The 13,761-nt window shown below is 38.6% G+C and overlaps 3 protein-coding genes across 3 annotated transcripts; 2 read left to right on the top strand and 1 right to left on the bottom strand.

The window, feature by feature from the left end:
- The first annotated feature begins 127 nt into the window (after positions 1 to 127).
- LOC103951483 (uncharacterized sugar kinase slr0537) lies at positions 128 to 3,364 on the top strand. Its single transcript, XM_048565296.1, has 6 exons — positions 128 to 268; positions 308 to 781; positions 1,323 to 1,585; positions 1,840 to 1,957; positions 2,117 to 2,325; positions 2,777 to 3,364. The coding sequence occupies exons 2-6, from the start codon at positions 320 to 322 to the stop codon at positions 3,228 to 3,230; spliced, it is 1,506 nt and encodes a 501-aa protein (XP_048421253.1). The 5' UTR covers positions 128 to 268; positions 308 to 319; the 3' UTR covers positions 3,231 to 3,364.
- Positions 3,365 to 6,371: 3,007 nt separating this feature from the next.
- On the top strand, positions 6,372 to 7,333 carry LOC103951482 (putative gamma-glutamylcyclotransferase At3g02910). The gene has a single exon (XM_009362863.3). The coding sequence runs from the start codon at positions 6,599 to 6,601 to the stop codon at positions 7,190 to 7,192; it is 594 nt and encodes a 197-aa protein (XP_009361138.2). The 5' UTR covers positions 6,372 to 6,598; the 3' UTR covers positions 7,193 to 7,333.
- A 2,100-nt stretch (positions 7,334 to 9,433) lies between these two features.
- LOC103951481 lies at positions 9,434 to 11,637 on the bottom strand. The gene is made up of 5 exons (XM_009362862.3): positions 11,474 to 11,637; positions 11,200 to 11,341; positions 10,996 to 11,095; positions 9,936 to 10,016; positions 9,434 to 9,807 (listed from the first exon to the last, which is right to left on the bottom strand). Exons 1-5 carry the CDS (start codon positions 11,511 to 11,513, stop codon positions 9,670 to 9,672), a joined length of 501 nt encoding a protein of 166 aa, XP_009361137.2. The 5' UTR covers positions 11,514 to 11,637; the 3' UTR covers positions 9,434 to 9,669.
- Positions 11,638 to 13,761: the final 2,124 nt, after the last annotated feature.

Raw genomic sequence — 13,761 nt, 5'->3', positions numbered from 1 at the left:
CGAAGCTAAAAATGCCAGGGGATGAGTGAACTGGATAGTAGCCGAACCCAACCCAAGTACAAATAATAATCAAATTATGAAACAAAAAATGATAAGAAACATAAAATAAAATAAATGGAAAAAGATGCAAGGAAAGTTGAAAAGATTAGAAGATTTGACGGATTGAACGGAATGAAAAACAAGTTGAAGAAGTTGCGGTTGAAGGGGTCTTCCTAATAGGAGGCACGAGTGCTTGAAAATTTCGATAGAAGTAGATAGATAGATAGAGAGAGAGAGAGGAGCGAGCGAGCGAGAGGAGCGAGCGAGCGAGAGAGCGAGGATGTCTGTATCGGTTGTTGTTTCTCCTCCGCACATAATCGGCGCCACGAGTGCGGCCCTGACCCTGGGCTGCTCTCCACCACTCTCTTCTCCACATTCCCCTCGCATTTCTGTCTTTTTATACCCCCCTTCCACTCCCCCCGCGCCTTATCCATCGCGTCCTTCTTCAAAAAATAGAGTTACTTCCTCCTCCTCCAGCTCCTCTGCCGCCTTTGCTTTTCTCCATCACACCCCCGCAACCGCAACCATGACCAGAGGGCCACGTGGATTTCTCAGTGCCTCCTCCTCCTCCTGCTGCTGCTGTAGCTTTAGAGCTCACTCACCTGATCACTTTGAGAGCGCTGATGACGATGATGAAGATGAAAGTCCTTCTGCTGATACTGATGAGGAGGAAGAAGAATACGCCGACGGGGATTTTGGGTCGCCTGATAGATGGGACGTTTTGGGCCTGGGACAAGCCATGGTAATTTTACTCTTCTCTTTCAATGCTTCCTTGCTTGCTTAATTCTGTGTTCCGGTTACGAATTACGAATTACAAATTACAAATTACAATGCTGCTGCTTTGCTTCAGTTTTAGGAAAACAATCGAAATCAGGAAACAACCAGCCGCCCTTTGTTTGATATTTGATTTATGACAGCATTCACTTAACCAAACAGAAACAACAAGGATTGTAATTTCAGTCTTCTGTTTTCAAATCACACAAGGCACATACGTCATTTGAATTAGGGCTCACAAAAAACTGATTACTATTATTTCAATACTCTTTGCCTTTATTTGCAAATCGCTTTCATCTGCGTTTACCTGCACCCCAGGCCCTGTTGTAGCCAAGCAAATTAAGGGGTGGACATGAAAATTGTATTTTGAATCTTGTAGCTTATGCTGTTCAAGTTTCTAATGGAATTAGAGTGGTACTTCGTACTGAGCTGACCTAAGTGTGCAAAGATGTTAATTTGGTATGGAATGATATAAACTAATTCTTGCATTTGTTATGATGTCTTCCTAGGTCGACTTTTCTGGGACTGTTGATGATGAGTTCCTGGAGAAATTGGGATTGGAAAAGGGAACAAGGAAGCTTGTGAATCATGAAGAGAGAGGTAGAGTTTTGAGAGCTATGGATGGTTGTAGCTATAAGGCTGCTGCTGGTGGGTCTCTTTCCAACACTTTAGTGGCCTTGGCAAGGCTTGGTAGTGGCTCCATTGCAGGCTCTACCTTGAATGTAGCTATGGCAGGGAGTGTCGGGAGTGATCCATTGGGTGATTTTTACAGGTCAGGCTCTTACAACCATAATTCAGTAGGGTTTTTGCTTTTTGATTATCACTACAATATAGGGATCAATCCTATCTTCTTCTTTTGAAATCTCCTGTAATACAGCAACTATCACATAACTGAAGGTTGCCATATCAGTCGTTGGCACTCAGCTTGTATTTAAATTTCAACTATTTGGTTACTGTTCTATAGGTTCTTTAATATTTTGTTGAGTGATCTGACAAAATTTAGAATCTTTCACATCGTATGTATAGGACCAAGTTACGTCGTGCAAATTTGCATTTTCTTTCTGAACCTATCAAGGATGGGACAACAGGGACGGTGATAGTTCTCACAACTTCAGATGCCCAGCGTACAATGCTTGCATATCAGGTCAAATATGTTTTGATGACTAAAAGCTTTACGATATTACTGACACTTACGTTCTTTTCTTGCTGTTAATTCTTTCATCAGTATATATGATTTATTCATGTATCCCTTTTATGAGGTAAATCAAATTAGGCCCTAATATGCCTGTTTTAATGGTCCCAGGGTACATCTTCAACTGTTAATTATGATCCATGCTTGGCTAGCACAGTTTGCAATACAAAAATATTTGTAGTCGAGGGTTATTTATTCGAACTTCCTGATACAATCAAAACAATTACAAAAGCATGTGAAGTAGCACGCAAGAGCGGTGCCCTGGTTGCAGTTACAGCATCAGATGTCTCCTGCATTGAGAGACACTATGATGATTTCTGGTATTGTTAATTTGTTTACGGCATGATACTTGTACATTTTATAGATGACATTCAAACTTTATTCAATAAGCCATGTATTGTGGTGGCTCTCATGCTTTAACACAAACTGAATGCAATGGTATGATTTCTGTTATATTGCATATAGGGAATAAAGTTTTAAAATAATGGAGGCATTAGAAACTTGATGATAAGTTACCATCATTGTTCTTGTGGGTCCCTGTGTGTAAGGTATTGGAAAGAATTCATGTCCTCATCTGAGACTGGTGTATGAATTCCTTAGCAGTATAATTGATAAAGAGGGTTGTAATATTGGACGTTTGGTTTTGTCAACACTACACCATTTGTGACATGTAGGATGCATGGATGGTGGTTATGATATTTGGGACTTGGGAGTGTTCTGGTATACATTCGTGGAGTGAACAATGATTTACGTGATTTTAACTTTATACAGGGAAATTGTTGGAAACTATGCCGACATTGTTTTTGCAAACAGTGACGAAGCAAGAGCATTCTGCCATTTTTCCTCAAAGGAGAGCCCCGTTTCAGCTACAAGGTATCTGAGCCATTTTGTTCCCCTGGCATCAGTTACGGATGGACCAAGAGGCTCTTACATTGGTGTAAAAGGAGAAGCTGTATATATTCCTCCTTCTCCATGTGTACCAGTGGACACTTGTGGTGCTGGAGATGCATATGCTTCTGGAATTTTGTATGGTATTCTACGAGGAGTGTCAGATTTGAAAGGAATAGGTACACTAGCGGCAAGGGTTGCAGCCACAGTGGTGGGGCAGCAGGGCACACGACTTAGGGTTCAAGATGCAGTAGAGTTGGCAGAATCATTTGCATGCCATGTTGATAGTTCCCGCATTAGATCAGACATTGGATCAGATCGTTTATCCAGCTTCTAATTTAATTAGGACCCTTTGTTGATTTCGCAAAATTCTTTTGTGAGATGTATTCGTTGTTCATATTTGTACATTTGATTGTATAACATTATGGTGCAATGCAAAGCTCTATTGGAAGCAAAACTTTTAATTTATAACTCCAGGCACTTTTGACAGAAACCCTAATCACTTAACCTAAGCTTACCTTTGTAATTGAATGAGTTTTTGTGGCCGCCACCTAACTAATCTTCCATCTTGCTCCTGGTGACTTATATATAGTACCATGCATTGCCTCCAAGAATGTATCACACGTTTAAAAATTGGGTAAATTACACTTTCATACCTCAGGTTTGAGATCTATTTCAATTCCTTACAACATCTTTAAAACATTTCACTTTCATGCTTTAAGTACTATTTTATTTCAAAATAATACCTCCGTTACATTTTCCATCCATTGATCTGTTAAATGCTGACGTGGTTGCCACATATGTGTCACGTGGCAAATAAAATATTTTTTAATTTTTTTTTTAAAAACCTGAATTTTCTCAAAAAAAGAAAAAAAAAGGGGTAAATTACACTTTCATACCTCAGGTTTGGAGTCTATTTCAATTCCTTACAACATATTCAAAACATTTCACTTTCATACCTTAAGTACTATTTTATTTCAAAATAATACCTCTGTTACATTTTCCATTCATTGATCTGTTAAATGCTAACGTGGCTGCCAAATGTCTATCACGTGGCAAATAAATTTTTTTTTATTTTAAACCTGAATTTTCTCAAAAAAAAAATTGAAACCCACCATCCCTCCCCGACCCCCCCCCCCGGGGGAACCCACATCCCTATCCCTAACCCAAAACCTACTGCAGCAGCAAGAAGAAGAAGAGGGAGGAAGAAGGGAAAAAAAAAAAAAAAACCTGCAGCAGCAGCAGGAGGAAGAAGAAGAAGGAAAAAAAAACCCCAAACCCAATTCGTTCCCGCCCCCCCCCCCCCCGCGGCGCCGTGCAACCTTCCCCGCCCCCCTCGTGCAGGATCTCATGATTTTCAGTATGGGTGCGTTTTGAAAATACTTTGAGTTTGAGATGATTTTTGGACTGGTTTTGTGGTAGATTCACCTAATCTCGGGTGTCGGGTGGAATTTTTGTGGGTGATGGGGGATTTTTGGGAAGGGTGATGGGGGATGGGAGAAAGGGGTGGCTCGGGTGGGAGGAACTGGGACTTTTTTTATTTTTTATTTTTTATTCCTCCCTCTTCTTCTTCTTCTTCTTCTTCTTCTTGCAGGTTTTTGGGTTCTGGATTAGGGTTGCTTTTTTTTGGGGGGGGGGGGGGGGGGGGGGGGGGGGGAAGGCATTGGTTTCTTTTTTTTTTTTTTTTTTTTTTTGAGAAAATTCAGGTTTTTTAAAAAAAATTTAAAAAAAAATTTATTTGCCATGTGACAGACATTTGGCAAGCACGTGGCATGTATGTGGCCGCCACATCAACATTTAACAGATTAATGGATGGAAAATGTAACAAATGTATTATTTTGAAATAAAAAAGTACTTAAGGTATGAAAGTGAAATGTTTTAAATATGTTGTAAGGAATTGAAATAGACCTCAAACCTGAGGTATGAAAGTGTAATTTACCCTTTTTTTCAATTTTTTTTCTTTTTTTGATAAAATTCAGGTTTTTTTAAAAAAATTTAAAAAATATTTTATTTGACACGTGGCATATACACGTCAGCATTTAACAAATCAATGGATGGAAAATGTAACAGAGGTATTATTTTGAAATAAAATAGTACTTAAGGTATGAAAGTGAAATGTTTTAAAGATGTTGTAAGGAATTGAAATAGACTCCAAACTTGAGGTATGAAAGTGTAATAATTTACCCTTAAAAATTTTCTCTCTTAGTATATGTCGTCTCCAATGTCTTTTAGTACTTCACCACTCGTGGACTTCGCTGGCCTATTTAACTGACTTTTTTCTATTCCGTCGGTTCGCTGCCGAGTTCCAGTCGAATAACCAACCTGACTGAAATGTGCCCACCTATAATAGGAACAATCGGTATCTTGTATTCTAGAGTAGGATTCGTTCTATAGCATTGGTGTCGGCGTTATCCCCTCTCAATTTCTCAATGTCAATGGTTTCACAGCTCACTTGAGTCATTTGATCCTAATTTGCGGAAGAGGATCCTCTCCGGATCCACTTTGTCATAGCCGTTCATTGTGTATTGTGCGGTCAGTTTTCGTCAGCTACTATTTTTGTTTACTTTTAAATAAAAAAATTTAAAAGATTTCTAACTGCACAATACACGATGAATAGTTAAGATGTAAGAATGCTTAGGATTTCCACAATTTGGATCTAGATGAGATCCAAATCCCTAATTTGTTGAGTCCAACCCTAATTTATTGAGTCCAAGACCAACAATAAATAAATAAATAGGATAATCCCAATAAAGAAAACAAATAATGGGATAAAGGTAAATGTGGTTATTTCTATGGACAATGATTGTCTGCCCCCCAACTTTCGGTGCCCTCCCGTGCTCTCCTGTTTGTGTGGTCACGGTTAAGCCACGTCAACATTTTATATTACTATTCATATTTGTCTTATTATCTCTATAAAAAAATTAATATAAAATGTTTACGTGCCTTAAACATGACCACACAAAACAGGAGGGCACCGGAAATGAGAGGGTAGATAATTCTTGTCCTATTTCTATTAATTAATGAAATCCTTTTTGTCAATCAAAAGATGGTGAAAATATTACTTAGTCTTCTATCACAAAAAAAAAAGGGCAATAATGTAATTTAACAGGTCCAAATTTTAGTGTTTTTCACAGATCCAAATTTCACAAATGATCTTAAAATACCTCCAATATTTTTAAAAAATATAAATATAAAAACCAAAAACAAAAACCTCCAACTCCTACCACATTCTCTCTCTCTCTCCCTTTCTCCTTCTCATTTCTTAAAAAATGTATTCATACACACAAAATGTGTAGGCAAATGCTAGTAAATATAAAGTTAAGGTAAGAGAGCTTAAACTTGCAAATCAAATTTTGTAAATTATTACTATTGATTAACATGTTTATTTTTTTATTGAAAACAGAGCATTTAATTTGTAAATTTAATCTATAAATTTAGTCTACCTAATATTATAAATACCAAAACAAAGTCATTCCTCATTTCTAAATTTTAACTTCTACGATTGGCCGATTGGCCTTTCGCCTTCGAATTCCAAGTTCCACCCGCCCACCTCCCTCTGCTATCGATTAGCTCTTAAAGTTTTATATAAATTTATTTATTTATATACATATCACTGTCGTCTTGGCATTCTCTCTTATTTCTCTTGCAAGTTTAGTTTGATTTGATTTAATTTTGAAAGAAGGAGAAGAGGAAAAGCGGAAGAAGATGGTTGCTGCCGCCGATGAGGGAACCACAGGTACAGGTATAACAACGCCGCCGAGGAGGAGCGTGGTTTTCACGTACGGCACCCTAAAGCGGGGGTTTGGGAACCACGCCTTAATGGAGGAGCTGATGAGAAGCGGAGACGCCGTATTCTTGGGCAGCTACCGAACCCAAGAAAACTTTCCGCTGGTGTGCGGGCCCTACCAGGTGCCATTTCTCCTCAACCTGCCAGGATCGGGTGAACGGGTAACGGGGGAGTTGTACGGCGTGTCGAGTGGCGGGCTGGCTCGCATGGATGAGTTGGAGGGCACGAGTCGCGGTCACTACGAGAGGCTGCCCATAAAGCTGGTGGTCCTGGAGGAGGGGGAGGCGGAGGAAGCGGAGGCGTATTTTGCGCACAGCAGCTACGCAAGGGAGCTGTGGATGAAGAACGGGAGGAGGGGTTTGAGCGCGTATTCGGAGAAAGAGGCGCGTGGGTACGTGAAGCGCAATGAAAGGCCGCAGCATCTCACCTTTCTCGACCACATTCAACTGTTTGTGTCCGCCGCCTCCGACGAACCATCAAATTCATCGGATCCATTGACTTGCAATGAATGAGACGCATTGAATTTGAATTGAATTGTAATGCTTGCATTTTCCTTTCCTTTTTTTAGTGGTAGTAGTCACTGCATGGACCGGAAATTACTGGATGGTAATTATGTAATATAATAAAAAAGAAAAGTAATATTTAAAGTTTAAGTGTAAAAAAGGAATATTGATTTAAATAAAATTTTCCTTTGTTTTTCTAAGACCTGGTTTGGTACTAAGGTGATTCTGAAAAAAGCTGCTATCAAAAAATGCTGGGAGCTATTTTTGTGTTTGGTAAACACTCAGCTTCAGCTTTTTTTTCACAGTTTTGGATGAAAAAAAAGCCAAAAACAAGAAGCTGCAAAACCCAGCTTTGAAAAACCAGCTTTTTTTCACATCTGTTTTACATAAAAGTTTACCAAACACTCTAATACTGCTTTTTTTTTTTTTTTTCAAAAGCACTTTTACAAAAAAGTTTACCAAACACTCTGCTGCTTTATTTCACAGCTGCTTATTCTCACAGCACAGCAGAAACATCTTTTTTTCAAAGCACAGCAATACCAAACCAGCCCTAAGGCTCACTGGGGAAGATGCCCCCAGTAATTCGTTTGTTTAGTTGCAGACTACAATTATATAATATACACGGGTTATCTTTGAAGAAAATATATGTATCTAATATCCAACATACATTCATTCTACATATACTCCATCTCAAATATTATATGAGCAATAGTGCTCTTATTCTGTCATTCAGTTATTTTCGGTTGTCCCTACTAGAAGAAATTTATGGCTCCGTCCCTGAGTCACTAATGCACTTAAGGTTAAGGCATGGCATTGTTGCTTGAAAGGCGTCAACAATATTCTCTCAATTGAATGAATGCGCATTGGCCGGCAAGCATTGGAGTATATATCTTTTGATTCATGTGATTGTATTGTTTCTGTTTCTTCTGCTATCGATTTCTGGTATTAGCACGACGAGTCCTAGTCTCCCCCTCGCTAGCTTCCTCTCATGTGGATTTTCTACTGGATGGGGCTCCTTGGAAGGAAGCTAAGCTTGAAAAGGGATCCAACCGTCGCCTTCGTTGGTCTTGTTGCTGTTGGATTAGGGGTGAGTACCTGTACCAGTACTATTGTATTCATCCAGTAAAAACTGTAAACAACTAATTAATTAAACGGCCGGCCGACAGCCGTTGAGGGGCCTAGAGCTCAAGGTGCAGCTAGGAGCCTAGGATCATTAGCATCGACAAAAATGAGAGGAAAAGAGGAAACGGAGAAGCATTCGGAATGACTGACTTTATAAAACCGGATGACGATTGTGATCGTAAATCGGATTCTGAGTTGATCAAACTCAACAGCTGGAACGGGTGTTGACTATTGCTCTGAGTGCACTGCTTTGCCCCCCTTCATCAATGAAGCCCTTGAAGCCACAAAATTGGTAAATACTTCACTTTTTTTTCATACAAGTACAAAACCTCGACTACAACAAGCTTTCAAATTAATTCCCCTTCTCTATTGTGCGGCGGACGAACCTTGAAAGGCTCCATGTTTGGATGGCACAAATCGAAGACCGACCTTCCCGTTATAATCGACAAATGGATGAACAAGATGAACTACTAGCTCCTAAATTATTATGGACACAAGGAAAAAATGAACATTGATTTGTTTTGGGATCTCTAGCATCTGAATAAGTAGTGAAATATGCATCACCTAATGTTCACTCGCATCACAATATCCGAATAAAGAGTGTCATACAACATAGATAAGCACAACCAGCACCAGAAATAGATAAAGCACAACCAGCACCAGAAACTTCGATAAGTAAGCCCCAACTCAACCTAGCTTAGAATCAAGTCACAGCCCTAAGGTTCCTAAAATAATGCAGCACTCTAATCTAGCAAAAATAACAGAGAAGGATAAATCCTAATCCTACTTTGCAAATAAAGAATACATAGAGAAGACCACATATGGCCAGCTGAAAGAAAACTAGTCAGATGTTATACGACGCTGGGGAGTACAACTCCCAACACTAGTAAGGCGATCGAGCACAGGACTATTTTCTAATCTTGACCAAAGCCTTACAGTAAAAAAATACATGCATGCACAGCACAGGACTATTTTAATTGAAGCCAAATAGCCTATCAGCTACATCTTCTGCACTCCAAAAGATCAATCATGTTCATGTGAAACACAATATACTAAATTGTAACTAGGTTCAGCTCACTCAGAAGACATCTGAACCAGGACTTTATCCATTACCAACAAATCTCAAAAGGCTGAAAATCCATTTTATTAATCCTCCAAACTTGTAATCAAAATTATGTTTGAAATGACAGCTTTTGCAAAGTCTGACTACTATAACCAAAGTACTGAAATAAACAACATCCACCAAAAGATTTATGGTGGCAAGACCACATAGTTACACATCCAGTTTTAAACATATATTGATCTCAAAAGATTTAAACCCCATTAATTAGCACCATTGGTAGCTCAAGAGACTGAAACGAATCTCACATGGTAGCTTCCACTTCAGGATCATTTTTTATTGGCACCGTGGGTGCATTGTTCCCACCTCTCAAACGAGAAGACACATTATCAATGGCTGAATTGAGCTGGCTTATTTTTGCATTCAAGGTCTGCCTAGTCTTCTGCTTTCCAGGAAAATGAAAAGTAACCATGAGATTTTTTTTTTTCTTATAGAGAAAAAAAATAGGGAAAAAAAAAACAAGAATAGATTGCATATCCAACAAGTGGGAAAGGCTGGATGTCCAGTTACCTCCAAACCTTCATCATAATATATAGGTCTTCTTGCCTTCCGGAATCCATATTCATCTTCATTAAGGAGAGATCTTCTAATCTGCACAAGATAAAAGTGACATCCAGAATCAAAATCCAGATGAAAAAACATATTCGGAATAGTCATCCTATAACTTTAAGGCATGGCTGGATGAGGGTTTTGTAACGATCAAGGGATTGGACTACAGTAGTAAGAAATGCATTACAAAACATTTGATAGATCGACTGAAAATGCAAAAATATGAGAATTACAAAGCCACTCAACAAATAATTTTCAAGGGACTCCTTTCTAGTAGTCATTTACAAATCTCTCTATCTAATGTTTTGCAGTGCATTTCAAACCCCTTGGTACTAAGAGATCGCTAATCTAAGCACAAGATTAAGGGCCTTGGTGTGAAGGTATGTAGTCAACAGGAATCAAGACCACATAAAGAGCACTACATTTAGACAGATAATAGTAATTTGCGAATAAGGAGCACACATTGCCAATCTTTTCATTCATATAGAGCAGTTTGCATCCTGAAATCAATGGAAGCATGGGAATCTAAAATCTAAACTTAAATTACCAATAATAATAATAATAATAGTAAGACTCGGCATGTCATCAGACAAAGTTGGAGCACCAAATTTCTGCACTAGAGCATCATTGCAGTGATCTCTTTGCTTGCATCAACAGTATAATAAATCACATAAAACTACACGGCAAGGATATAAAAGTAACATCCTAAAACAGTCAAATAATGGATTTACTCTACGAAACAGTATTTCTTTCTTCTTTGTTTAGAGTACTACAAAAATAATATTCACCAAAAAAAAAGGTGTAATCTTAGCAATGATTTATTCCAAGGAAGCATGGTAATTAGGAGAATATTAGTCAGTTTTCTTTTGGTAAGCATACAGATTTGACTTCATTAAGCAGGAGTAAAATAGATAGACATCCATGGGTGAGAAAGCGTATATTTAGGTAAATAAATAAATATGATGAACACAAGTAGAACATGATGAATGTTGAAGCTCAGAAGAGTTAGATATGGAAGCACCTGTGGAGCAAAAACGTAAGCCAAAGTCCCAAAGACAGCACCTCCTAACACAAAACCAGCGACGAAATCAGCACCGCCGCCGCCACCTCTACTATCGTCACTGCAGTGCATGTACAATGGAATCGAATAAAACAGAGAGCAATTGAGAAGTTGGAAAGTGGTTATGATGAATTGGATGAATTTGGTATGGAAACGGAATATTACCTGTACTCGGCACGAACAGTGAAATTGCGACCGGTTCGCAGGTGAATACGTTTCCTTTGGGTTTGGGCCTTGGCCTTGACGCTGCCGTTGCCGTTGGCGGAGGACCACAAAACCTCACGCGCCTTCAGCTGGCATCCGCCGCCTGCACCCATTAAAATAAACATCACTATAACATCAGACTAAACAATACACACACGATATTGTTGTTTGTTTGTTGTATGAATGAATTAAGAATAAGAATCTGCTATTCGAGATTTCCGATTCAGTCACATACCTGAGAATGAGGTGGATAGAGGAGCAAAGCAGATCGCCATTAGAATTTAGAGACACACTCAGAAATTACAGAGAGAGAAGCTGAGGAGGAGGAGGAGGAGGAGGAGGAGGAAGAGGAAAGGCCGATCTAAACTATTTCACTAAACCTGGAAGAAATGGTTGTTATATATTATAGACTGCCTTATAATTTGGATAATACACACCCGAATCATTTAATTTCCCTAATTGACCCCGGTGCTTCGAAACATAGAGATATTATATTTACACATTTCAAATTACTTCTTCTACATTCTTTTAATTTTTTTAATATTTTCTACACACCATTAACTCTTGATAGAAAAATATTTAAAAAATTTTAAAAATATAGAATAAGTAATTTGATATGTGTAAATATAATATTCCAACGCATAATTAAACAAGAAGGGTAATACCAGAAGTAAGTAAAGTTTAAAGTTACACGGCAAAGCTAATCCCTAAACTTTGTTGCTTTGGTTCCTCCGCCCCCTTTCGGTCTACCGGCCACGACCTTGGATTATCTCCTCGAACCCCGATTCGGCTTAACTGGATTTTCTTTTTCTTTTTGATAATTGAAATGATAGAAGTGAGTTTACCTTAGTCTCTCATTTATAAATTAAAAAGAATATTAATAAACTGTAATATTAGTTAGCTACTAATGCAACGTTTATTGCTCGCTTTTTGATAATGCACCTGTCGTGTGTATAGTCCTAGACGTTGGGAACAAATTTTAACTTTTACTAGAAGGAAATACTAGAAAATAGTAACGAGACAATAACTTTTCTTTTTCTTGTTAAATAAAGAATATATTAACAAGGGCAAATCTCAAAGAGAACAACAAAATAAAACAACGGACTGAGAGGAAAACTCAAAGCACCAGCAAACAAAAGGAAAAACCTGAAAACCAAAGCCTAAGCCACGCACGGGAAGGTAACAAACGTCTTAGAGCCTAAGGAGCAGCAACATTCCAATTATGGAAGACCCCCATGTTAAGGTGGAAGGTTTAGCTTTTAAAATATACAATCAACACCAAATCATATTGGTGATTAACTGAATGACTGAAGTAAGAATTTTTTTACAATTATTAAAGATGCGGTTATTCCGCTCACACCATATACATTATAGTGATTACTATAGAGAGTTTTCTAACCACCATAAGAAGAAATTTCCCCCACCATTAGGCCACCACATATTCCACAAAAGAAGGCCAAGATGGGTGAACCAGGGAACTCCATAGTCCACATTCCACACCTCATCAACACATGCCGTCAGAGACCTTCACTATAACGGCAGTCGAAGGAAAGGTGAGAGTGTTTGAATTTTTTTTTTTAATATAAGAAAAGAAAGAAAAAAAAATGAAAAGGGGAGTGAGATAAAGATTCCAACGTAGAGTCATACAACACAATTAAGATTGGCAGGAGGAGCAAACTGACCAATGTGATCACGCGTGGTCAGCTTATTCTTCATGGCTAACCACAACACAAAACTCACATGTGGAATAAACGCACTATGCCACGCCAGGATCCCAAGAAAGTTTAGGAGCACATGCCGGATGCAATTCCACATAGAAGTTGAAGAGAAAATACAATCATTGCTAGGAGCTCAAAAGGAAGAATCCAAAATCTAAGAAGGCACAATGTCGTAATAATCTAATTGAATGAAATGGAAAGTCTGGTTGGTAGTAAACGGCCAACACCACAATGTCGTTGTAATCTGACTGAATGAAAAGGAAAATCGAGTTGGTAGTAAGTCGGGTCGGTAGTTTAGACAAAGACCAGAGGCCAACACCACCTCATTGCCCTAAATGTCTAAGAGAGCCAGTTATCATACCACAGAAAGGTAGACGACCCATCTCCCACTAAAACGAGGCTTAATAAGTTCCTGACGCTTTAAAATTTTCCTCCGACTCCAAGAGCTAGTAGACGGCACTGTTAGGCTCTGAAAAAACTTGTCTTGAAGGAAATAGGCTTTGATCCATTTAGACTACACATTATCACCCCTATCCACGACAATTTATCAAAATAATTCCCCGATACCTTACCGGACCAAAGAAAGCGGAGAAAAAACTGCTCCAGGAAATAAATTTGGTTTGTGTAGTAAACAGGAGTTTAAATTTGTTTAACGTTCCAAAGTAAAATTATTAACTGCTTAAATTTGTCTTCCATTGGATTGGACTGGATAGGATCGGATCGACAAATACAACGCAGTACGCAGCGCATCAAAGGACAAAAGACGAAGAAGAAAAATGACGCAAATGCAAGGGCAGACAGAGCA

Source organism: the organism of the source record quoted next, unplaced genomic scaffold (assembly GCF_019419815.1).
Source record: "Pyrus x bretschneideri cultivar Hongxiangsu unplaced genomic scaffold, Pyrus_bretschneideri_v1 Contig4, whole genome shotgun sequence".
Classification (NCBI taxonomy): domain Eukaryota; kingdom Viridiplantae; phylum Streptophyta; class Magnoliopsida; order Rosales; family Rosaceae; genus Pyrus; species Pyrus x bretschneideri.
The sequence above is the reverse complement of the archived record's forward strand: the minus strand, read 5'-3'. Positions and strand labels throughout refer to the sequence as shown.

Coding starts and splice junctions, on each gene's coding strand:
- LOC103951483 (XM_048565296.1), top strand. CDS start 320: ATGTCTGTATCGGTTGTTGTTTCTCCTCCGCACATAATCGGCGCCACG. Junction 1,586..1,839: donor CCATTGGGTGATTTTTACAG/GTCAGGCTCTTA, acceptor TCGTATGTATAG/GACCAAGTTACGTCGTGCAA. Junction 2,326..2,776: donor AGACACTATGATGATTTCTG/GTATTGTTAATT, acceptor AACTTTATACAG/GGAAATTGTTGGAAACTATG.
- LOC103951481 (XM_009362862.3), bottom strand. CDS start 11,513: ATGGCGATCTGCTTTGCTCCTCTATCCACCTCATTCTCAG. Junction 11,342..11,473: donor TCTATCCACCTCATTCTCAG/GTATGTGACTGA, acceptor TAATGGGTGCAG/GCGGCGGATGCCAGCTGAAG. Junction 9,808..9,935: donor ATTATGATGAAGGTTTGGAG/GTAACTGGACAT, acceptor CCTGGAAAGCAG/AAGACTAGGCAGACCTTGAA.
- LOC103951482 (XM_009362863.3), top strand. CDS start 6,599: ATGGTTGCTGCCGCCGATGAGGGAACCACAGGTACAGGTATAACAACG.